The sequence below is a fragment of the Pituophis catenifer genome, unplaced genomic scaffold (genome assembly GCF_029215685.1).
Source record: "Pituophis catenifer annectens isolate HBS135680 unplaced genomic scaffold, rPitCat1.0.hap2 SCAF_2, whole genome shotgun sequence".
Classification (NCBI taxonomy): domain Eukaryota; kingdom Metazoa; phylum Chordata; class Lepidosauria; order Squamata; family Colubridae; genus Pituophis; species Pituophis catenifer.
In genome coordinates this window covers 265,898,801-265,924,073 of record NW_027256882.1, presented here as the reverse complement: position 1 = coordinate 265,924,073, position 25,273 = coordinate 265,898,801, and the positions used below count along the sequence as shown (strand labels likewise).

The window sequence follows — 25,273 nt, the reverse complement described above, 5'->3', positions numbered from 1 at the left end:
AGGAATGTCCAGGAAGGTAAGCATTAATTTCTACCACTTAATTTGAAGATGTTTTGTGAGTAGACAGATCTTATTTTAAATTTGTGAGCTATTTTGTTTAATGAATTCTTACAGTGCCTGTCAGTATCCGATACACAATTTGATAGTAAGAGGTAGTGTCTATACAGGAAGCTGGGTTCTTAGATGTCCCTGTCTGCAAACAGAAGAGTTACTTGCCTATGGGGAATTATTTAATATAATAAATACCATTAAGAATTAATTGCCACAATATTACAAACTGCTGCTCAACTAAGTAGCCATGTACTTCAAAGCACCTTTCTCCCTTTAAATCTAACGTGCTGCATCTAATAAACACCCCTATGTATATGTTGCCAAGATAACATTTTTAAAATATTATATCTGGAACTTTTACTCTGAAGTGGTATATGCTGCAATATCATATAAACAGCCTCAAAACAAATGAGGCAGAACTATTGAAAATATAGAACGTATTCCCCTCCACTGCTTTTCACACCATTTTTCCAGTGGAAAAAAGAAGAACTTGGTGGTAAAAGAATGACCTTTTTTTTAATTTTTCAGCAAACTAAGCACAATAAAGCAATCATTTAGCTTACAAATTCAATCATGTTTACTTCTTTGGTCCCCCCAAAAAAAGTATATACTAATTTTTCATATATACAAATAAATGGCAAGAAACAACAGGGAAATAAAAAAGCAGCATAAAAATAGTTTTCATCTTTAGTTCAAGTGGTTAAAAAACAGGATTTTTTACTAGAAAAAAAACACTTGGTGCTTAAAAATCTAGGTCCACTTTGCTCATTTAATTCCCAATATTTACCCACACACACAGGCTTATGTCTTGATTCAGAGATGCTTCTACCACGTAAACTTATAATACGCTACAACAGCCTTTCAACATCTTCACTTCTTTCCATTCCATGCTGTACACTATACAATCATTGCTAGTTATAGCTGATGATTCTAAAACTAATTACTCCTTTAATTAGTTCTAGAATCATCAGCTATAAGTAGCAATGATTGTATGTTTCAAAATTTTCTAAGATACATACTCCCTTCTAGTTTTACTAAACGTATAAAAGAACATGCACCATAGTTTTCAGAGTATAAGACACACCTTTCCCCCACTAAAAGGGGGTGAAAATTTAGGTGCGTCTTATACACCAAATGTAGTCCTGCCCACCCTCTGGCCCCCACCCTCTGGCCTCTGCCTCCCAGCAATTTACCTCCTAGCAGCAAGAAGAAACAGTTCCTTTCAGCTTCAGCACAGCCTAGTTAGCACAAGTTGATTGGATCAGTGTCCTGGCTCTCAGCTGTTTTGCTCTCAGCTGTTTTGCGCAGGCCTCTGCTGCTTACTGCAAGGAGGTAAATTGCTGGGAATAGATTTTTTTTCCCTTGTGGTAATCAAGCTATGCTGAAAACAAAAATGAAAGTAAAGCAGGTTATTTGCTGTTTGCTACGAGGTAAAATTGCTGGGAGGCAGAGGCAGATTTCTTTTTCTTGTTTTCCTCACCAAAAAAGGTAGGAACGTCTTATAGTCCGGAGCGTCTTATACTCCAAAAAATACGGTATCTTAATAACAGAACACAATGACAAAACATTTCCATGGGGCAGAAAAAAAAAAAAGAGAATTTAAAGAGGGAAAATTACTGGTTCCATGCTCTGCTAGTTTTGTACTGGAACGGATGCTGATGCAAGCGGAACTTCTTATGTTCCCAGTTAAGGGACATAAATGCCTGCTATAGAATTGGGCAGGTTTTTTTCTTCTCATTTTGGGACTATAATGGAAATAAATGGGATCTGGAATCTGTGGAACGGCAGTCTCTTTGCAGGTACCCAATGATTATCAGAAGTGTTAAAAAAAAACATGGGACTGTACAACTAAAATTATTGGCTTTTGTTCATGAATAATTTGTAATTGTTGAGAGATTAAAATTTTAGAAGCAACAATTACTTCTAAGATTTTAATCTCTCAAACGGTTTTAAATCAGGAAGTACAAATAAAGATTGAAACCCACAAAGGAGAATGAAAACCTTAATTCCCTCCGCCCCACAAAAAAAAAGTTTGATACAAAGAGATTTTTAAAATAAATTATTAAGGACTATATATATCTTGCGGCATTATTTGAACTAGGATTGACGTAAATCAACCTAAGTTTTGTTTTTCAGTCATTGCTAGAAGAATCTGAACTATCAGAAGATGAAGAATCTTTTCCTCTTTTGTGTTTTTTTCCTCCCTTTTTGTGATGATGTTTTCTTTTCTTAGATTTATTCTTTTTCACTTTCTTCTTTTCTTTTTTATGGGATTTCTGCTTTTTTGATTTAGGTTCATCGTCTTCTGTGATGCTTGAAGAATGAGATCTATAAAACATAGGATTATATATGTAGTTTATGATGTAATTAAAACACTAAATGCTAAACATAAAACTTCTGGTAAACCTAATTACTGTAGCTAAATACACCAAAGAAACTTTTCTTCATTCCTATAACATTTTATTCTATAATAGTCTTTCTCTATTTGAGAAACTGTCCTCTAGTTGGGGATAGTATATTAATAGGGAATTAATTTGCTAAAAGACATCACCCATATAGTAGACAGAAATTCTACAGGCTCAGGGTGACACTAAGATAACTAAGCTTTACAGATGAAAAAATTAATGATTTAAAAGAAGAGCAAAAACAGAGGAAACAGATGTTAAGTACAGATGCACTAAATAAAAACAAGAGAAATGGAGCAGAGAACAATCTAGCTACTTCTACCTCAATTCTGAAACAGAAATCAAGCTAAAGTAGTTTAAAACTGTTTTATTTGTAGTAAATTTAAGAGTTGCAACCAGACTAATATATATATATATATATATAATATATATATATATATATATATATATATATATATATATATATATATATATATATATATATATATATTTTTCTTACTTCTTCGTAGGGTTTATGTGTGTTTTTCTTCTAGCCAGGTTTTCCCTACGTAGCCAAGGTTTTTTTTTTTGTAGCTCCAGCTCAGTAGAATCTCATCTAAGCCCAGAACCGAGTAGATGAGATTCTACTGAGCTGGAGCTACAAAAAAACCTTGGCTACGTAGGGAAAACCTGGCTAGAAGAAAAACACACACACACATATATATATATATATATATATATATATATATATATATATATATATATATATATATATATATATATATACATACACACATATACATATACATACATATATACACACCATTCTTTCCAGTGAATCTGTTCTATAACTAAAGTCACACATTGTGCTTAAACTATGAGTTAGGGCTTGATTAAACACGGTCTACTCAATCTACAATAGCTAGTTTCCAGCAACCACATTGTGGCTGAATATAACTTAGCCTAAGCAAGCATTATTGGGCTAGTTACCCAAAACAAAGTTCTTTTTTGGACTGTTTCTCCATCTAAGCAGGAAAGTATGAGAAACTTTTCAGTATCTCAAAATGTTGTTTCCTTTTTCCTTTTAATAGAATAATATATTGTATGATTTGCCAGGGCATCATTATATGCTTTTAGCAATTTGACTACAGGTAGCTCTCAACCTACGACCACAATTGAGCCACAAATTTCTGTTGCTAAGCAAGGCATTAAGAGAGTTTTGCCCTATTTTACGACCTTTCTTATCACAGTTGTTAAGTTAAATCACTGCAGTTAAGTTAAGTTAGTAACATCACTGTTAAGTCAATCTGGCTTCCCCATTGACTTCCCTACATGACCCCAGGACACTGCAACTGTCATAAATATGAATCAGTTGCCAAGCATCTGAATTTTGATTGTGCGACCATGGGGATGGTGCAACGGTCATAAATCACTTTTTTTACTGCCTTTGTAATTATGAATGGTCACTAAACCTGTGGTAAGGCGAGGACTACCTATACTTCTGTCTCAGTTTTTTGCTACCTTTTTCTTGATTTCTTTAATTTTGATTTTTCCTTGCTTTTCTTTTGGATTTTTTTCTTTTCTTCATCCTCAGGAATACCTGTAAATTAGAGGGATTAAGATTTTAGTGATTCTTGAAGTAGGAGACATCTGGCTTTAAGGACTGACTGCAAAGATAATTGAAGAAGGTCATTTCTTCTTCTGGCAGATATCCTGACAGCATCGTGGGAACCCGGTGTTCAGAAAAGAAAATTGCAAACGAAAAACAACAATGACAAATATAAGACAATCAAACTTACCCTGCTTTTCTGGAACGACATCAAGTTTTCCCAGCTCCTCTTCCTCACTCTCTTCACTGCTTGTGCTACTCACATCTAAAACAATGTCTCTTTTGGGATCTACACGGAGAAAGTTTCGGCACTCAAATGTCAGATGACCCGCTAAGTAAAGTTTTGAGAAAGGAAAAGAAACAACAGAAGTGGTACAATTGATTATGTGGCGTTCAGCAAGCAAGTAAAAAAAAAAAAAAAAGTCAGGAAATTTTGATTTATTTCTCCCCTCTCCTTTTGGTAAAAGACCAAAAGTAAAGTCTCCTTCTACTCAAGCTCATTTCCTGGTATCTATATAGATACATCCATGTAGTTTTTTTTAGCAACAATACTTAACACTGAAAATATTTTCATTTCCATTTTTCACAGCAGATATGGCAGTTTCTTCAAGGTTAATGGATGCTATTGTTGTATTTTATGTGGGTGTGGTTTGCAGTGGAGTATATAGTAAATCCGTAGCTATAATACAAAATAATAAACATAATGGCAAGAAGATGTTACTTTGTTGTAACATCTCTTCTCAGAAAATTCACTTAATTTGATTTTGATTTTTAAAAAAGTATGGACATTGCTAATATAAATCCTTATTAGTGCAGAAAATTCTTCTAATATGTATTAAGAAGTGGGCAGCTATAATAATTTTTATGAAATAAATATGAAATAAGAAAGTGGAAACATAAAATTGTTGCATATGAAAATATAAGTCAATTTAAAAAGGTTAATAGGAAAAAATTTTCCTATCTAGTTTTTTCAGTTATAAGCCGAGTCAAACAATAAAAAAAAATCCATAAGCACATTCCCTTTTTCTTTTTAGTATTCCTCATATCAACAATTCACAAACCATTAACCACTGAAGACACTAACAGAATGCAAACTAGCTCAAATGCTGTTCAGAAACACTTGCACAGAGGTATAAAAATAATGCTTTAAACATTTACCGATACATGTAATGTTACAAATGTATTATTCCCACACAAAAACCTATCCTTATACCAATATGGTCAATCATATCTTAAACAAAATTGCTTTAGCTCTATTTCAGCATCATTCAATATAAAACTAGATCAAGCACTGATAAAAGAAATATATATATATATATATATATATATATATATATATATATATATATATATATATATTATACACACACACACACTAGACACCCTGTTATAACCTAAGATCCATTCACCAAGTAAATTAGGATTAGTGAAACTTCCTTCTGCTTAAAATTAGCTAGACGTGTTCAAAATAGATCTTCAGCAGGTTCTTTAAAACATTATGGAATGAATGATTACAGTATCTACAAAAGTTCTCTCATGCAGTATAACCTCTGGTCATAAACACTTCTGACCACAATTAAATTAGGTTCCGACCAAAAAAATTCACAAGTTTTTTTTCCCCCGTGGCCAATTTCCCCTTCCAGACCATTTTTTTTGTTAGCACCAAATTTTCAAAATTAGGTCCAGGTCACGACCGAATCGGTTTGCTACCAAAGTTATGGAACCAATTATGGTTGTGACATCCATTGGTGATGTTTATCAGCAAAAACTACATAATTTGCATTTTTCTTTCAGTTATATATGTTCAAAATAAATACAGTAAATAATAAATGTTTATATATTTATTTATAATTGTGTTGTTGGCAAGACTATTATATATTGTTCCTTGTAATAGATTAGGTTGACAAGCTTGTTCAACCTATTACGTTCTACCCTAGCAGATTCTCTATTCTTTAGACAGAATGTTTTTCTTTCAAATGAGTCTTAGGTCACTTATTTCAAAATCAGCAAAATACTATGAGGACAACAATTCCCATCACTCTCTTTCCACTGCTTATGCAGACTAAGGCTGATTTAGCAAATAACACATTACTTCCACCATACTACTACAGTCATGTGAAAAAGAAAGTACACCCTCTTTGAATTCTATGATTTTACATATTAGGGCATAATAAAAAACACCTGGTCCTTAGCAATTCTTAAAAGTAGGTAAATACAACCTCAGATGAACAACAATGCAAAACATATATACCATGTCATCATCAAGGTTGACTCAGCCTCCCACCCTTCCGAGGTAGGTAAAATGAGGACCCGGATTGTGGGGGCAATAAGCTGACTTTGTATAAAAAAGGGCACCGCTTGGGCGCCCCCAAAAGCCCTACTAAGCAGGTATATACAAAAGTATGAAGGCTATTGCTTAACGCATTGTAAGCCGCCCTGAATCTCCGAAGAAGGGCAGCATATAAATCAAACCAATAAACCAATAAATTTTACAAAAAGAAAGCCAAAATTACTATGTCTTGATAAGTAAAACCATAGAACCACTTAGTGATATAAAGATTGGAAAAAAATTCATTCATTTTTTGACTGATTTTTAATATGGCACTTGACCAATAAGGAATTGAAATTCACTTTTCCCTTCTTTCCTTCAGTAAGTTGAATTTCAGTATTTCCTTATCAGTCAAGCACCACACTACAAAAAAATCAGCGAAAAAAATAAACGTTTACCAACCCCCTAAAACTGCTGCTGCTAATACAAGTGATAGATTGCAAGAAGACTTGTTCCAACCTGTTCATTTTCAGAACTGTATCTTCATCTTTGTAGATACTTACGATAGCCACATTTCTTGCACCCTGCCCTGATATTATCCTTATTTCCACCTAAAAAGCCAAACAGATTTTTTATTAGTTTGTGGACATTCTAGAAATATTCAACGTACAGGAAACTTCTTGATGCAACAGTCCCAATAATAATTTTGTAAATTTTACTTTCTTGTGCATTGCATAATAAAAATAACAGCCACCTACAATTACAATGGTTAGTGCCAAATTGTGACTTGTTACATTGCTCTGATCAATTAAATCTCGGAGCCAGGTATGTTTCTTAAATAAAATGTTGTTCCTGGGTTTGCAGCATTTTTATGTAGATTAAGCTCTACAACAGAGGACCACTTTTTCTACATTAGACTGTTTGGCAGAATTAAGCTGCCTTTTCTATTTGCAGCTCACATGAGGTTATACACTGACTTAGTGCTACTTCTAAGCCAATTTGGCATAAGGCACAATACAATGACACCCATAAAAACTCCACACAATGTGCAAATTACTGTTTTCTAGTAATGTATAGAACATATGGAGCTGATGAGCTCTGGTTGACATAAAACAGGAACAACCACAATTATAAAGAATTTGGCAAACAATTAACATGTGAATTAAAATAGGAGAATAAGATATCCTATCATCCTGAAACTATTCTTTGTAAAACTGAAAACATTTAGAATATGTCAGGTTCTTATTCATATTCTTCATTTTTAAAAATCAGTACTGATGTACACGTAAAGTACATTTAGGCACTCACTCAAATATAATACAAAAACAAGTGTGACCAAGGATTGCATAAACTGATCACCTATTCATTTAAAAAAAAAAAACATAGCTACATGAATCTATTTCTCCATAAATTATAGGAGCCAGATGTGAATAAAGAATTATGTTGACACTTCCAAGTTTAAAAAAGAGTTGACTTATTATATCCAAAGACCATCTTGAGAGCTGACAGAATTTTCTGAAGCTACATGGGTACGGAAATAGACTTGCTTTATATATCAAAAGTGTAAATAGCTTTTCCCAGTGTAATAGCCTTCAAATATTGAACGATATGATATGTTCAGTATTTTCTATAGCTAGCTATGTCATTTTTATTTATTTATATCCCACCTTTATTATTTTTATGAAACAACTCAAAGCAAACATATGTAATCCTTCTCCCTCCTATTTTCCCCACAACCACCACCCAGGTGAGGTCAAGTGAGGTGAGTTGGATTGCTTTCATGCCTAATGCAGGATGAGATCTCAGTCTCCAGATCAGCCTGGCCTGGTGCCTTAACCACTAGACCAAATTGGTTCTATTGCTAAAACATGTCCATTAGCACTTAGATATCTGAGGTCCAAGAACTGCTGGGAGGGCTATAATAAACCTAGTACATTCTTCCACTTCTTGTTCAGATAGGAACTGGAAATATTGTTTTTCAATAGCTTCCTACTTAGAAAACTAATGACCAGGTACATTTAACTTGCTGCATCTGTTTCATTAACTAATCCTTTTCTAACTCCTTTTGTCTTAATTGTTTTCTTTAAAAATATTTACTTTTGTAGCAGCTTTAGTTTACATGCACTTAAGGGCATAACATAAATGTTAAATTAAATTGCATCTTTATTGCCCCAATGAAAGAACAGGAAGAAAGCAGCAGCATCTCTGCCTCTAAGGTGTCCTTCAAATTAAGCTTCCAAGCATATAGTTTTCACGCAAGCATTTCAGAGGTGGATAACCAATGCTTTCTTTCAGATATTCTTTTGAATTTGACTGTACAGTTTGTGCTTTTCTAATGGCTCTCATCAGAGTACTAATCGGATCTGACCCTTCTCAATTTCCAAGCCATCCAGAATACTGTTGTCATGTTAACAAAAGTCAACCATACAGGTAAATCCTTGGCTTACAATCAATCATTTAGTGAATATTCGAAGTTATAATGGCACTGAACAAAAGTGACTTATGACTGGTTTTCACAGAACCATTGTAGCATCTCCATGATCACGTGATTGGAATTTGGATGCTTGGCAACTGGCATATTTTTATGCCAGTTGCACTGTCCCAAGGTCATGTGATCACCATTTGTAAGCTTTCCAGCTGCCTTCCGACAAGCAAAGTCAACGGGGGAAGCTGGATTTGCTTAACAACCGCATGATTCACTTAACAACTGCAGTAATTTGTTTAAAACCGTGGCAAAAAGGTTGCAAAATGGGGCACAACTCACTTAATAACTGTCTTGCCTAGCAAGAGAAATGTTGGGGTCAATTGTTGCAAGGTGAGGACTACCTGTACTGTTATATACCCTGAATTCATCCTGGTGCTCTGTACTCTGGAAAGAATTACTGAACAGCCCAATTCCTGATTCTCCCCACTTCAATTTGTCATGTGTTTACAAAATATCGTAATATGTAAAATTATAGGGTATCAAACAGGAAGTATATTAAAAAATGCTCTAAAATTACATAGGTCTGTGTGTAAGGTTTTTCCTTCTGCCAAATATTAATATTTAAACATCTGGATAAGTAATAGAATATAAAACTGAAAGTACAAACTTGCAATCGTGGGGTTTATAATACTAGAATGACTAACCATTTTACTTTTTAAATAATGGGTTAAAAACCTTTTCATTAAAATCTTAATTAAAGTCTTGCATATTAAGTTTGTTAGTGAAAATGTCAATATAAACGAACAGAAATTCAACAAGACTTTCAGCATTTTCCTTAAGCCAAAATATAGTTTGCTTGTTTGCGGTTTTATGATTTATGGAATTCCAGTTAGTATGGTTTATAAACTGCTTGATGGTCTACTAGATATGTGATGATACTTTATCCCCATTTTGGCTAATCTCCCAAATACAAACTGAAGGATAGGATTGATCTATCGATCCATTTTCTAGATAGATTTAGATAGACCACCAGTGTTTCTTACACTTTTTGCTCTCAGACTGAGGCCTTCTCCCCACTTCTATTAAGGATTACGGAGGACCACCTCAAAAGCTTTCATTTGCATGGGTTATATTTATCCATATCTGCAGTGTTAAAAAAAATTAACATCGGCCCATCGGTAGATGTCTAAATCACGTAAAAATCACATTAAACGTATTAGATATTAACAGCAATAAAAGTATTTTTCATGGGGGGGGGGATTAGTTTTAACAAACAAAAAAGTAATAATGGAAGAGAGCCATTGTTTTAAACGTTTGCAAATATCTTCCAACATCTGGCAAAGCACGTTGATGTCACGGACCCCCGAGAGGGCATTGGGGGGATACCCCCCCTCCCCGGGAGTCCTCGGACCACCTTTTTAAGGAACCCTGGCCGCGACTTCATTAAACCCAGCCTTAAAATAGAGATTAAAAGTAACGGCAGTTTAGACGGCCATCGAGAGGCAGTCAAATTCATTCACTACGGCTGTTTTTCAGCCGCGGCTTCCTCGCTTGCACTCGTCTCCCAGGCTCCTCCGGCAAAAGCCGCCGCTTTTGACTCGCGTCTGAACCTTGCGGATCTCCTCCGCATCCCTTTTTTTTCCCCCCCAACAGCTCACCTGGCAACGCCATGCGCCCAGCGCAACCCTCCCCGCCTCTAAGCCTCAACTAACGGCGGTCAGACGAGCTCGCGGGGTAACGTTCCTCGCTGGGGAACTCTGACCCGAAACGAGAAGGGCTGAACCAAGTGTGTGTAGGGGGAGGGGGGGAAGTTCTTAAGGAAAGAACTAAGAGGCGGGCAGCAGCAAAAGCCTTTCTTTCCTGGCTTGCTGGGAGAGAAAAGGAGAGCACCATCATTCGCCTTTGTCTCTTTGTTGATTCCTGTCTGAAGTCAGTCCGAAGGTTATTCAGTCCTACGGGAGAGACCACTGTGCCACCCACCCCCGGCAATACCAGAGTTTTCTTCTCGAGCCCTTCCCACTAAAAGGCAATGGGCTGTTCTCTTGATTGACAGCACCTTGGTCCAATGGGTATAAGCCAAGGTTAGTTTTTTTTTCTAAGAAAACAGTCTAGTTCAGGGGGTTTCTAACCTTGGCCACTTTAAGCCTTGTGGACTTCAACTCCCAGAATTCCTCAGCAAGCTTTGCTGGCTGACGAATTCTGGGAGTTGAAGTCCGCCAAGGGTTAAAGTGGCCAAGGTTGGAGACCCCTGTTCTTGTTAATACACCGGTGCTCGGCATCTAGTGCATCCCACCTGCATTTAGGTTGGAAGCTCGTTTTTGTAATGCTTATTTTCTGTCTAGTTACTCTGAAAGTTTAGGATGCAAGTCTTGAGCGTCTGTCTTCTTCATTCATTGCTTGCAGGGTGATAGGACTAAATCGGTCTCAGATCTTTGAGGGATCCTTTGGTGCTCTCTTTAAGTCACCAGCACTGATGACGTTACCTAGTTTGGGTAATGAAACGTCTGCAAGAAAACAAGCAAACTCAGCACTAAGGATCCTTCGTTTCAACGCCGATTTACAAATATTCTCCCTTATTTGGCCCTCAGATCTTGCTAAAGCTAACTGAACTCATAAGCGGCCGCTTTTTGCCCTCTGCTTATTCTGCTTTTGGGCCACGAAAACACCAGTTTCAAAAGGAACGGTGGACTTGTAGACCCTTGATCAGATATAGTACCCGAAGAAGGGTCGACCAAGACCAGCAGAGCATGCTTCCTTGGGGAGGGGTGGAGGAATACTGGGAATTTGATGCACCGAATGCATCTGAGCGGCACCCAATAGTCTCCACTCGACTCCCAACGCTAGAAGTGTGCAGTTGTGGGTACATCCTAGCTGATTCAATTGGCACTTGTCTTTTGTGGGTGGTGTTGGTGTTTTCCTATGTGCTGAGCAACTCTTAAGCATGTAATGTAAGAAAAGTCAGAAACAAATGATTTAAATTGATCTAAGAACAGGGGTGAAATCCAGCAGGTTCTGGAGAACCGGTAGTGGAAATTTTGAGTAATTCAGAGAACCAGCAAATACCATCTTGGCTGGCCCGAGTGGGGTGGGAATGGAGATTTTGCAATATCCTTCCCCCAGGAGTGGGGAGGGAATGGAGATTTTTTTTAAAAAAAATTTGATTTATATGCCGCCCTTCTCCGGAGACTCAGGGCGGCTTACAATGCGCTAAGCAATAGTTTTATTTAAAATAATTTTGCAATATCTTTCCCCTGGAGTGAGGTGGGAATGGAGATTTTACAATATCCTTCACCCAGGAGTTGGGTGCAGTATCCTTCCCCTGCCACGCCCACCAAGCCACGGCCACAGAGCCTGTAGTAAAAAAAAAATTGGATTTCACCTGTCTAAGAATATATAATACTGAATGTAGCCGGATAAGCCGAGTCGTCGTCGGGATTTTCCATTATCAGGGAAGCCCTTACCCAAAGGTTCTTTTTCAAAAGGCAATTGGACTTTGTTTTTTTTCCTGAAGACGTTTCGCTTCTCATCCAAGAAGCTTCTTCAGTTCAGAACTTCTTGGATGAGTAGCGAAACATCTTTAAGAAGAAAAAACAGTCCAGTTGCCTTTTGCAAAAAAAAAAAAAAAAAAAACCTTTGGGACAACCATGACCTGGATGACTGAGAATCTCCATAGACACCTAGGTGAATTAGAAACTGAATCCTCCGGCGGCCTTTGAAGATTTTCCCCCATAGTGTTCCTCCGTAGGCCTTGCTCCTTTCCTTCAGTTCGGGGGATAAGGCGTGGGACAGGCAGATCAATTCAGAAAAGTCTCCCTCGCTTTCGCGGTGGAAGAGGTTACCGCTCTCAGGCGGATAAAAATAGTTAGAGCAATGTTTCTAGTCGGAAGATTATAGACCCGGCACAGCGGGTCATACTACTCGCTAAGATCTGAAGAGGGGGACCCTCCTAATACGCAAAAAAATTGGCCATACCAGGCCGCGCTGAGCAGTGGTTAGCTCGTCGACGTTCCCTGAAATCCCAGGGAGATTTCTCTTTCTCTTCTTGAAGAGAACATCAGAAGCCAGACTTCTCTTGGTGACGCTATCTTCTGTCTCTCCCCCCCCGGCTAGAAATGAGGTCTTCCATGACCCAACATGGCGGGGAAATGATTCCCGCTGGAGTCCCAAATAGTCATTGACGAGCTTTCAAGTCCCACTGGGTGGGTGTTAAGGGTGAGATATTCTGTCAGGGCAGCTGCTGTGTGGGAGTTTTCACCATGAGCAATATTTACATCCAGGAACCGCCAACCAACGGCAAGGTGAGAGTCCTTCCGCTCATCTAAGGAAGAGCTTTCATATACCCCGTGCTTAATAACTGCTTCAGGTTGAGTGGGAAGCACTGAAGTGCTTCAGTTTGTAGCGAATGTAGGAACTTAATTTGCGATGTGACTTAAATTGAAATGAAATTGTATTAAATGCCTGCTCGTGGCCCGAGTATATCTCGGTTGGAACAGTGTGATTTCAATATTGTAATACTAGACAGGTTGAATTCAATAGGGTTTACTGCAGAATATGAATGTAAAGAATTTAGATTGAAACATTCCCCAAGGAATCATTGTTAGGGTAATAGCTGTGATAGGACTTAATGCGTATTAAAATGAGAGCCAAGGGAAATCTGTTCACTCCAATGGCAGAAACCGTTTTATTTCCAACAAAAGCCTTGCAAAGGTTTTAATTGAGTTATGTGACTAAATAATGAAATCCTCAAAGCATTTGAAAGAAATGGAAGTTTGCAAAAGCCATCATATTACTATCCCTTTTTTTAGGTAAACACTCTAATGAAAAGAGTGGAAAAGGAGTGATGAGAAATAGCAAGCATCAGATGAGCTCATTGACCTCTGTTACTCTGTTACTGTGCTTTGGTCCAGTTAGGCTTTCACGTACTTTTGGAAATTACAGCCTCAGTGTTTGTAACCTGTGGCCCTTGCAATATTTTCTGCACATGATAAGGATAGTAAGAATCACTGTGGGGACATTTTGGCTAATACAGAAGTGCTACCAAAGTTCAGGTGTACCTCAGATATCTGTATAACATTTTAGGGTTCGCTGCTACCATTTAAGTACAGATAACACTAGCATTTTAGCATGGCATCTATACCTCCTTTTGAAATTTAGGAAACCATGCTTTTCTTTTGAGACAAAGATATTTCTTTTGACATGCAAAACTAGCTTTTTCAGGGAAAGGATATGACTAATTAAACAACGAGGCTGTATTCTGAAGTCCTTGATCGGTGTTAAGAAACAAGCCCACAATCGCAACATTTTATATGATAAAACTTTCATGCCTAACAAAAATAATGTGTTTTTATTACACATCAATCCTTTTTTTTTTATTTGTTACTTTCTGATACACCTATTATATATCAAATATATATACCTGTATCCCAGTGGGGTTAAACTCGTGGCCCATGGACCAGATGTGTCACGTTCCCCCCTCCCCCCGGTTTAGCGAAGGGGAAAAATGCATCACATGATTACGTCATGACAATGCGAGTTTGACACCCCTGCTGTATCCTATCTGTTAATAAGCACTTTTTTGTTTTGCCTGTAGAACTTGTGGTTGTCAGGGAGCAAAAAATGGTTGCTGATTTGCTTCTGGATCAAATTCAAGGCCATGTAATATCAATAGGAGATGTCATTGGTTATTCTTGTGATTGGTTGTTTTTATTCTGAAAAGCTGAACCTTTTTCATGCAACTGAAAAATGTTTTATGTCTTTGCTAAGAATGTAGCAAAATGGTCTAGTCAAGAGAGTTGTATGGGCAGATTTTCTATATAGTTTCTGAAATATTGCTCAGGTTATGCTTCCTAAACAACTGTTTTAACAGAGGTATGACATGATTTCCTGTAATTTAGTTATTTATAAAAACTTTCTTCCCCAACATTTTGGCTGTCAAACAAACTGCTCAAATCAACAAAGAAAAAAACGTTGGAGTCATATTTTAGGACCCTTATTAGTTAACTTTTTATCCAGTAAAAAAATACTTATAATAGTATACTTTTAATTATTTAATTATTAAATACTTATAATTCAGTTGTCTACCAGTTTGGACATCTAACTGTGCAATCCTAAACATTTCTATCTGCTTTTTTTATTAAAATATTCAAATCCTCTTACAATAAACTTGTAGAGATACAGTTCCAATTCTTAACGTATTTGTGTACTGTACACAAAAGTACAAGAGTATGTCTGCATTACTAACTACTGTTTTATTAACAATGTCTTATTTATTTCTTCCATATTATTTTCTGTTAATTAGTTATTTTGCTGTTGATTGTGTTATATCACATTCTAGAGAACATGTAGTAAATATATGCTTCAGAAGATGTAATTATGTATTGAGACTGATTTAAAAAATATTGAAACCTCTAATGATCACATAATCATACATTAAATCTATTCTGTAGGTATTATTGAAAACAACAGCTGGAGATATTGATATTGAATTATGGTCAAAAGAAGCTCCCAAAGCTTGTCGGAATTTTATTCAGCTTTGTATGGAAGGTAATGATAAAGAAAAACACAGTTGTTCCTAATGTGATACAACAAGAACAATAACAACAATAATAAATAATAATACTAGTAATATAATAAAATATAGTTCCTATACAATGAAAAGTACTCAATTTCAATATGTCTGCTTAATTCTCATACTACTTTTCCAAAAAGTTTTAAATAGAAATACAAGCTTTGTTTGAAAGAAACAGCAAACATCTGCAGTACCCTCACTTAGGGAAGTATTCTTAGCCCTTTTGATGATCAGACTTGGAACAGCTTCTTGCATACTTTATAGTTGAGAGAGGGAAGGAGCAGTGGCAGTTTTGCTCTGTGTCCTCAAAAGTGTGTGGCAAGTGAGATAATGTCATCTTTCTATCAAACTCTCTTGCTCTTTACCAGAGGACTCAGCCAAGAGATGCTTTTGATTCACTTCCTTTCTCTGCAAAATTCCATGCAAGTGATTGAAGATCTATTTCTTAGGTGCTGAGGGCCACATCAGGGTTGTGTTTGACTTCATGGCCAGCTTGACGTCACTCGTGTCAGGGGTGCCTGTGGTGGCCTGAGCACTCTGCCAGCGAAAACAGGCTCCCAATCTCCGTTTTCTGATGCAGTGACCTCCTGCAACCCTCTGCCCGTAGCCCTCCCAAGTTCCTTTTTTGCTGGCAGGAGCACTGTGGACCGGTCCTTCACTGTTTCCAGAGTGGCCCCACGGGCCAGATCTAAGCACCTTGCAGGCCGGATCCGGCCCCAGGCCTTGAGTTTGACACCCCTGTCATAGGGCATGGAGAAAATGATGGATTTGCTCTGATTTTCCCCAAGATTAAAAAAGCAATAGAAATTGTTCTTTCTCATCCAAACTTCCACACAATTGAGCCAAATCTTTTCCAAGTCAGTCAGGTTGCCAGAGGGATTGGGGAAGAGAAGAAAATTACATTATTCTTTAATTTCAGAGGTGAAAACTGAAACAGTGAAAATAAGAAAAGGAAAATTTATTATTTGTGCTGCAAAACAAATCCCAGATCTGTACAAATAAGAGTTGATAAGATTGTACTGCAGATTTAAGGGTGCCTGTATGAAATTAAGCAAAGACTAATTGGTAAATCTAACAAGTATTTTCATGCCTTCATTGTCAGAGTTCCAAGTAATAGAGCCCTTGCAAGCAAAAACTCAGAGGCAGGTAGATTCATCAAGAATAGCTTGATTGGAAATATCATATTGGCACATATCTGGTGAAAACCGACTCAGAAGAGTCTCTCGGTTTTCATCTAAATAAAAGTGAAAATTTTCCCCCCAATCCCAAACAATCAGTCACATGGCCCAATCAAGGCAGCGTCCACTGGTCTGGTGACATCACTCCTCCTTCCTCCAGCCAGGTGGGTTGGCTCCCAAGAGAATGTATTTTATTTTGACTACACAACTCCAGCTATTTCTATTTCCCCCCTCCCTATCCCTCAGCTTCAGTGTGGCAGCACTGAAGCTCCAAGATGGCTTTGGCCAGGCCAGCTTCAGGATTGACATTCATTCTTTTAAAAAAAAAAATTTTTTTTGTACAAATGATTATGTAATTCAGAAAACTGCATATTTTAATAAAAGTTCTTTAATTATACATAATTAATTTGATGTTGACATTTCCTCTGAAATAAATACACACAAATAAAAAGTAAATCTCCCACAAGTGAATATGTTGCAATTCCTGTAAAGTGGCTTAACACTTGTTTTATTTTCAGGCTATTATGACAACACCATATTTCATAGGGTTGTACCTGAATTTATAATACAAGGTGGTGATCCAACTGGTACTGGCTCAGGAGGAGAATCTATCTATGGAGCCCCTTTCAGGGTAACCTTCTGCTTTAGCTAGTTGGTTTCTTTATGTTCCTTTTATTACTATACAAGCATGTCTCTTTTACAATTTGTTCCTGTTTTCTTTCCCCCACCTTTGATTTCAATGGTAGAAATTTGGACACAGGAGATGTGGGACATATTCTGCTGAAATAGATAGAGCTTATATGGCTAACTATTGAAAATAGAGGTGTGCTTTGGGGAGTATTAAAGGATGAGTCTTTTCTAGGTTTTCCAAGAAATGTGAGTTTATTCATAAAGACTAAACAAACAAATATAAATAAAATGCAAGTAGCCCTCACATAATGACAGCAATTGGGATGGATAACTCCATTGCTAAGCAATGCGGTCAATTCGGCAACTCGACTGTGTTAAGCTCAGTTGCTCAGCAACTCAGCGCCACTAAGCATTATGGTTAATTGAGACATCATTTGACTGCGTCAGACTTAAGATGTCTGCTTCACTGCAATCGTTAAGTACAGTTGAAACTCAAAAAATTAGAATATCGTGCAAAAGTTCATTTATTTCAGTAATGCAACTTAAAAGGTGAAACTAATATATGAGATAGACTCATTACACGCAAAGCGAGATAGTTCAAGCCTTGATTTGTCATAATTTTGATAATTATGGCTTACAGCTCATGAAATTCACAATCTCAGAAAATTAGAATATTACATGAAATCAATAAAACAAGGATTGTACATAGAACAATATCGGACTTAATGAAGCACAGTGGACCAACACCAGCAGATGACATGGCTCCTCAAATCAACACAGACTGGAAATTTCACACTGGATTTCAAGCATTTTGCAGTGTGTGCCTCTCCATTCTTCCTCCAGGCTCTGGGTCCTTGGTTTCCAAATGAGATGCAAAAGTTGCTCTCATCAGAAAAGAGGACTTTGGACCACTGAGCAACAGACCAGTTCTTTTTGTCTTTAGCCCAGGTAAGACGCTTCGGACGTTGTTTATTGTTCAGGAGCGGCTTGACAAGAGGAATACGACATTTGAAGCCCATGTCCAGGATCCGTCTGGGTGTGGTGGCTCTTGATGCACTGACTCCAGCCTCAGTCCACTCCTTGTGAAAGTCCCCGACACTTTTGAATGGCCTTTTCCTGACAATCCTCTCCAGGCTGCTGTCATCCCTGCTGCTTGTGCACCTTTTTCTTCCACACTTTTCCCTTCCACATAACTTTCTATTAATGTGCTTTGATACAGCACTTTGGGAACATCCAACTTCTTTTGCAATTACCTTTTGAGGCTTTCCCTCCTTATAGAGGGTGTCAATGTTGGTTTTCTGCACAACTGTCAGGTCAGCAGTCTTTCCCATGATTGTGATTCCTACTGAATCAGACAGAGAGACCATTTAAAGGCTCAGGAACCCTTTACAGGTGTTTTGGCTTAATTAGCTGATTAGAGTGGGACACTTTGAGCCTAGAATATTGAACCTTTTCACAATATTCTAATTTTCTGAGATTGTGAATTTGGGGTTTTCATGAGCTGTAAGCCATAATCATCAAAATTATGACAAATCAAGGCTTGAACTATCTCGCTTTGCATGTAATGAGTCTATCTCATATATTGGTTTTACCTTTTAAGTTGCATTACTGAAATAAATGAACTTTTGCACGATATTCTAATTTTTCGAGTTTCACCTGTAGATTATCACATGACTAAGACTTGTGCCATTGCCAGCTTTCTCCACTGACTTTATTTGTCAGAAGCCAGCTGTAAGCTTGTAAATGATGATTACCTGACCAAGAGATGCTGTGACTGTTGTATAAGTATGTCTGTTATAAAGTGCCTGAATGGTGATCATGTGACTGTGGGGATGCTGCAATAATTGTAAGTTCAAGGACTAATTATATAACTACATTTTAAGTGCTGTATAAATTTGAACCATCATTAAACAGGTCAGTCGTTGACTGAGGACTGCCAGTTGATTTGTTCAGATGTTGGTGGGAAATACAGAATGCCTTTTGTTTGATCTGTCCCCGTACCCACACACACACCCACACAGCCAGTCGAGGGTTAAGGAAACACTTTGGAACGCACCCAGGTCTTATCTCCGACTTGGCAGCGATAGACACACCGTCTGCCAAGGGTCTTTATTTTCACAAACAGACAGATAAGATACGAACGTTCAAGAAAGTCCAAACAGAAATAATATTCCTCCCAGCAGTTCCGGACGAGGCTTTAGTGACTCCAAGGTTTTGCTTTGTTCGTCACAAGGATCCTTCGACCACTACCCTCTATTATATAGTCTCTGGGGTGTGGTCCAGTGACTCAGTTCTAATCCCTAGCACGCCTCCCAAGCTGCTGCAAACGTTTATCACGCCTTCGGAGGCGTGCGTCCAGGAATGATGTTTCATTATCACTTTGACTCGAATCAGCTGTTTCCTCTCCCTCAGCCGGCACTTGAAACAATGCCAGAGGGGAGGGGCCTGGAGAGGGAGGCCTGGCTGACTCCTCTTCCTCATGCTCGGAGCTTTCTTCCTCCGATGGGACAGGCTCAGAGGGCGGGGCCACAACATTGTTATCGTTTTGGATTTCATCCTATGTACGTCAACCTAAATGAATTGGAGGCAATTGTGCACTAATTCTTATTTGTCATAATTTACAGGATGAATTCCATTCACGATTGCGTTTTATTCGACGAGGACTCGTTGCCATGGCAAATTCTGAGCCTCATGACAATGGCAGCCAGTTCTTTTTCACTTTGGGGCGTGCGGATGAACTTAACAACAAACACACTATCTTTGGAAAGGTTTGGAAAACTTCTACTCAAATGATATTTACTGTCTGCAAAAATTTGTTCATATTGATATTATTTTATTTGTGAGAACTAAACAAAGTGACAGGAAAAGCTTTCAAATCCTTTGGATAGGATATTTGATAAATTATTAATAAACATAGACTGCAATATAAATAACTATGTCATAATGGGTAAAAAAATAAATAAGCTAGTGAAAGAAGGAGCGATGATAAATAGAAAGAATAGAAGGGAAGAGATTGCTGTTAGTTCTTTGCTGTGGTAGATCACTTCCTGGTTCAAATGAAGCAACCTTGTTACCTCTCCATAGTGAGAGAATTGATTAAAACTAGTGCGATCAGCCACCTTATGTATCTTGATGGATTCCAATGGGCACCTTCAGATTTTACAGCAATTTGACAAGAAATTCCATCGGTCATCTGGTCAATCCCTAGAAGTGGGGTGGTCAGATCATTCAACATGGCTACTTCAATCTTAAAGATTACCTTGGTTAACAAATGAATTCTTGCTGCCGACGCCACCTATCTCTGCCACCTGGAACAGGCCCAAAATTGGACACGTGGAGGCTGAAAATGGGGCACACAGAAGCCAAAAATGGGGCACACGGAGGCAGTCATAGGCAGCAGCGGCAATGGTGGAGATGGGCGGTGGCGATCCTGCAGCCTGGAACAGCTGATAGGCGGTATTCTGGAGGCAGATCCAACCGCCAATCAGCTGCTTGTGCTAAATTAGGCTGTGCCGAAGCTGACCAGGCTGTTGGCTGTTTGCTGCAAGGAGGCAAAGTGCTGGGAGGCAGAGGCAGATTTTTTGTTTCTTGTTTTCCTCCCTAAAAGCTAGGTGTGTCTTATAGTCCGGAGTGTCTGATAGTGCAAAAAATACGGGAAAAATGTGTTTTGAAAATAATTTGGGAAAAGTAGCTTTTAAACATGAATTTAGGCACTGAATCTATGCTCCTTCTAGTTTTTTCTAAGGAATGATCTGGGAGGTTGTCCATGTTCCTTTCTGAGAAGTTGGGGGAGGAATTGCTGTTAATTTAATATTTTTAATTCTTATGTTTTATGGGTTTGTTACTATTGTAATCAGAAGTTGTTTGGAATGTGCCAGTGTAGAAATAATAGTAATAAATACATAAATTGAGATTTTTAAATTAAAATGTGTTTTGAAAATAATTTGTGAAAAGGTTTTAAAAGAGTCCTTCTAATTTGGCAGATCACTGGAGATACTATATATAATATGTTGCGACTTTCAGAAGTTGAAATTGGTACAGATGAAAGACCAGTCAATCCACATAAAATAACAAGTACAGAGGTAGGAATAAGATTATTTGTAATAGATATAAATATATATTTCTCTTGTCTCAATGCTATTAAAATGAAATCAGATGTTTTCTTGCATTTTGATTCAATATTAGAAATAATTGAAAGCTCAACTTGTATACCATGAATATGTTACCATTTTTGACCCAAGTGCTGATCTTGACATCTCTTTCTAATGTATTGCACAGTTCTTATTTACAGTAGCTATCACAATTGGGACCAGCAACCTAGTTGTTAAAGTTGTTGCTAAGTGAAACTGATTGTTTCTTACTTCAACTTTCCTTTGCTTTACAGACGTATAAAGGTCATCAATCCAGGGATAGGTTGTAAAGTTATTTTTTCATCACTGTCATAACTGTGAATGGTCGCTAAACAAGGCAGTCACTAAATAAGGACTACCTGTTGTTAATAAAAAGCCAGCAGCTACTAATACTACTTGCTTACACATAATCAAGGCAATTCTAGGAGATATTCACTGATATTTATTCAGTAGTGGGTTCTAACCAGTTTTACCACTGGTTTGCATCACGCACGCGCTTTGCGTGTGATCGCCGCGCGCATGCTCACTGCGCCGCATGGTCGCCAAACTTGCGCTTCACGTAAGCGCATTGAGTAAAAAAACCACTGAGGCACGGCAATCTGCCGCGCCTTACAGCTGATCTAAAAACAAAGAAATAAAGATAGTTATAGTACGGGGGGAGGGCCCAACTGATGTTTGGAGTGAACCAGTTCGCTCTCCTATCAAGATTCCACTACTGGTTCTCCCGAACTGGGGAGAACCGGTAGCAACCCACCACTGTGTTTATTTTACATTATTATTTTTCTTAAAACAAGAAAAAGCCATGAATGAAACCCTTGGTTTGCCTGGATTTTGTATATTTGACCACAGTTGCTTGCCCAAGGAGTTCAAATAATAGGTTCAGAACTGAAGATTAATTACATATCAATTATATCAAATTCTAGAAGATCTCATGAAGTTTCATGTACAGTCGTGTACGTGAAAAAAAGGTTTGTGAATCCTTTCAAATTTTCAATATTTCTGCATAAATATGATCTTAAAAAGGTGTGATCTGTTCTTTACATAAGCTCTAAAAGTAGATAATGAGAGCCCATTAAGCAAATGAGTCAAAAACACATTCGTTCGTTGACTAATTGAGGAAAATGATCCTAATTATCAATTCACATGAAAATTAGTCATATGACAATTAGATTGTTTTGATCAATGGGATAATAATCAGGTTTGAGTGTGGGAGGTTCTGTCTTATTAAAAGAACAGACTTCTGGGTATTCACTATGTGATATTCACAACACAGGTATGTGGAAGTATGTCATGGCTTGAACAAACAAGATTTCTGAGGATGTCTGAAAAACAAATTGTTGATGTTCACCAGACTGGGAAAACCTATTTCCAAAGAGTGTGGACTTCACTAGTCCAATATCAGGCAGATCATGTGCAAATAGAGGCAATCAATGGCATTGTTTCCCTTTCCAGGAGATCAATCAAGATCACACCAAGAGCAAGGCTTGTTATACTCCAGGAGGTCTCAAAGAAGCCCAGTATAATGTCTAAGGATTTAAAGGCCTGTCTTGCATTGGTGAATGTCTGTTCAAGAAACCACCATCAGAAGAACAATGAACAACATTGAACAACAACAATCCTGGCAGGGTTGGAAGAAGAAAGCCACTTTTATCCAAAAAGAATATTGTTCCCCATCTTCGGTTTGCAAAACACCACCTAGATAAGTCGAAGGCTGTTGGAACAATTTTCTGTGGACAGATAAGACCAAAGTAGACTTGTAGTTTGAATGAAAAGCTTTATGTTTGTTGAAAAACAAACACTGCAGTCCAGTGTAATAATCTTATCCCAGCTGTGAAACATGGTGTTAGGATCTTGGTTTGGTCTTGCTATTAGGACCAAGAATGCTTGCCCATCATTGATGGAACTAAACGTTCTGAATTATGTCAGCAAATTCAGGGTAAACTGTATGTCTGTGAAAACTTGAAGATCAAAAGAAGTGGATCATACAGCAAGACAGTGATCCAAAACACACAAGTTTTATAAACAAAGAATGATTAAAGCAGAAAAAACTGTTTTGGAATGTCCAAGATCTGCTATTATCCTATAGAAATGTGGAAGGATCTGAAGTAGACATTTCATGCACAGAAGCTCACCACCATCCCAAAGTTGAATCTCTTCTATAGGGAGGAATGAACAAAAAGTCCTCCAAGTCAATGTATATGACTGATCAACAGTTGCAGGAAATGTTTAGTTGAAATTATTGCTGTCCAAGAAGATCACACTAGTTACTGAATCCAAAGGTTCATATATTTTGGCACATACAGATTTGTAGCTATGATACATTTTCCTCAATAAATATATTAATAGGTATAATGATTTTGGCTCATTTGTTTAATTGGTTATCTTTTTCTAGTTTTAGGACCTGTGTGAAGAACATATTTGGATGGGGAGAAACAAGCTCAAACTCAACCCTTCCAAGACCGAGTGGCTGTGGCTTCCGGCGTCCCGGTATAGTCAGCTGACTCCATTGCTGACTATTGGGGATGAGATCCTGGCCCCCACAGAGAGGGCTCGCAACTTGGGTGTTCTCCTGGATGCACGGCTGTCTTTGGAAGATCATATGATGGCCGTGGCCAGGGGAGCTTTCTATCGGGTTCGCCTAATGCACCAGTTGCGTCCCTTTCTGGACTGGGATGCCTTGCACACGGTCACTCATGCCCTTGTGACGTCCCGTCTGGACTACTGCAACGCTCTCTACATGGGGCTCCCCTTGAACAAACATCAACAACCTCCCACCGGCCAATACACTCCCACAGAGAGGGACTCCTCAGGGTGCCGTCGGCCAAACAATGTCGACTAGTGACACCCAGGGGGAGAGTCTTCTCTGTGGGGGCACCAGCCCTCTGGAATGAGTTGCTCCTAGAGCTCAGTCTTAGCCCTGACCTGCGTACTTTTCGCCGCGCATTTAAGACCCTCCAATTCCAGCAAGCCGGACTGGCCTAATACGATTTTTTTATTATGCGTGTATGTATGTTTTAACTTGCGGGCCAATTTTATATATTGATTTTAATTGGTTTTAAATTTTATAAATCTATGTATTTTAATACGGCTGTACACGCCCTGAGTCCTTCGGGAGAAGGGCGGTATAGAAATCGAATAAACTCTTAAACTCTTAAACTCATATCACCATATAGGTCATCGAACTATTCTGTTAAATTTTCATACTTCTTAATCAATGGATAATTCAAACATTTGTTTGATTGATTTCCAATAAAAACTGGCGTATAATTATTTTGGCCATTGTTAGATAAGGCTATTACCTAAAGTATACAAGCTTCAGCCAATTTAATAAGTTATGTTCAGTAAGCCTAGTTATGCCTCATCACCATTTCTAGATTGCAGTGTTTAGGGGCTTATGAAATACTATTTTTCACAATAGAAGCAGTGGTGGGTTGCCCCCGGTTCGGACTGGTTCACAAGAACCGCTAGTAAAACTGGCGGGAGGCTGCCCACTGACCCAGACATCATCATAGGTGATCTGTGCATGCGCAGAGGAGCACACGTGCACGATGCGAACCGGTAGTAAAGGTAAGTAGAACCCACCCCTGAATAAAAGGTCTTAAAAGATTAACAAAACATGTTTGTTTTAGGTTTTATTTAATCCTTTTGATGATATAATTCCAAGGATGACTAAAGCGCTGAAGAATGAGAAACCAGTGGAAGAAGTTGAGAAGGCAAAATCAAAGGGCACAAAGTAAGAATAGCATATTTATTTATTTCCTGCAAACTCAGTTATAGTTTTCTACATAACAGATTAGGATTTGATTCATGCCTTGACACTGAATTATATACAAATAATAGTTGTGTAAAAGATAAGGAACAGAATCCAGTTGTATGCTTTCTTGAATGGAACCTTTTACCCTGATAAGGTAAGTCTTATGCTGTAGTCTCTTATGCATTCTCACACTGTGTTCTAGGCAAGATTTTAAGGATACTTGACAAAGTGCAGCAAGAAGAAAATCCTATTGCAGAGGTTGGCTAGGATTATAT

The 25,273-nt window shown here is 37.9% G+C and overlaps 2 protein-coding genes across 3 annotated transcripts in view; one reads left to right on the top strand and one right to left on the bottom strand.

The window, feature by feature from the left end:
• Nucleotides 1-547: 547 nt before the first annotated feature.
• Nucleotides 548-10,511, bottom strand: SREK1IP1 (SREK1 interacting protein 1). Its single transcript, XM_070935860.1, has 5 exons — nucleotides 10,397-10,511; nucleotides 6,877-6,924; nucleotides 4,235-4,375; nucleotides 3,957-4,035; nucleotides 548-2,379 (listed from the first exon to the last, which is right to left on the bottom strand). Exons 1-5 carry the CDS (start codon nucleotides 10,407-10,409, stop codon nucleotides 2,184-2,186), a joined length of 477 nt encoding a protein of 158 aa, XP_070791961.1. The 5' UTR covers nucleotides 10,410-10,511; the 3' UTR covers nucleotides 548-2,183.
• Nucleotides 10,512-12,882: 2,371 nt separating this feature from the next.
• Nucleotides 12,883-25,273, top strand: part of CWC27 (CWC27 spliceosome associated cyclophilin) — a 104,983-nt gene continuing 92,592 nt past the window's right edge. For both annotated transcript variants that reach the window (XM_070935859.1, XM_070935858.1), the window contains exons 1-6: nucleotides 12,883-13,036; nucleotides 15,185-15,281; nucleotides 17,003-17,115; nucleotides 19,739-19,882; nucleotides 21,098-21,196; nucleotides 24,874-24,977. In XM_070935859.1, coding sequence (XP_070791960.1) covers nucleotides 12,995-13,036; nucleotides 15,185-15,281; nucleotides 17,003-17,115; nucleotides 19,739-19,882; nucleotides 21,098-21,196; nucleotides 24,874-24,977 — 599 coding nt within the window. In that variant the 5' untranslated portion in view covers nucleotides 12,883-12,994. The remainder of the gene's footprint in view (nucleotides 13,037-15,184; nucleotides 15,282-17,002; nucleotides 17,116-19,738; nucleotides 19,883-21,097; nucleotides 21,197-24,873; nucleotides 24,978-25,273) is intronic.

Coding starts and splice junctions, on each gene's coding strand:
- SREK1IP1 (XM_070935860.1), bottom strand. Junction 4,036..4,234: donor TGTCGTTCCAGAAAAGCAGG/GTAAGTTTGATT, acceptor TCTAATTTACAG/GTATTCCTGAGGATGAAGAA. Junction 2,380..3,956: donor TTAAAGAAATCAAGAAAAAG/GTAGCAAAAAAC, acceptor TATGTTTTATAG/ATCTCATTCTTCAAGCATCA.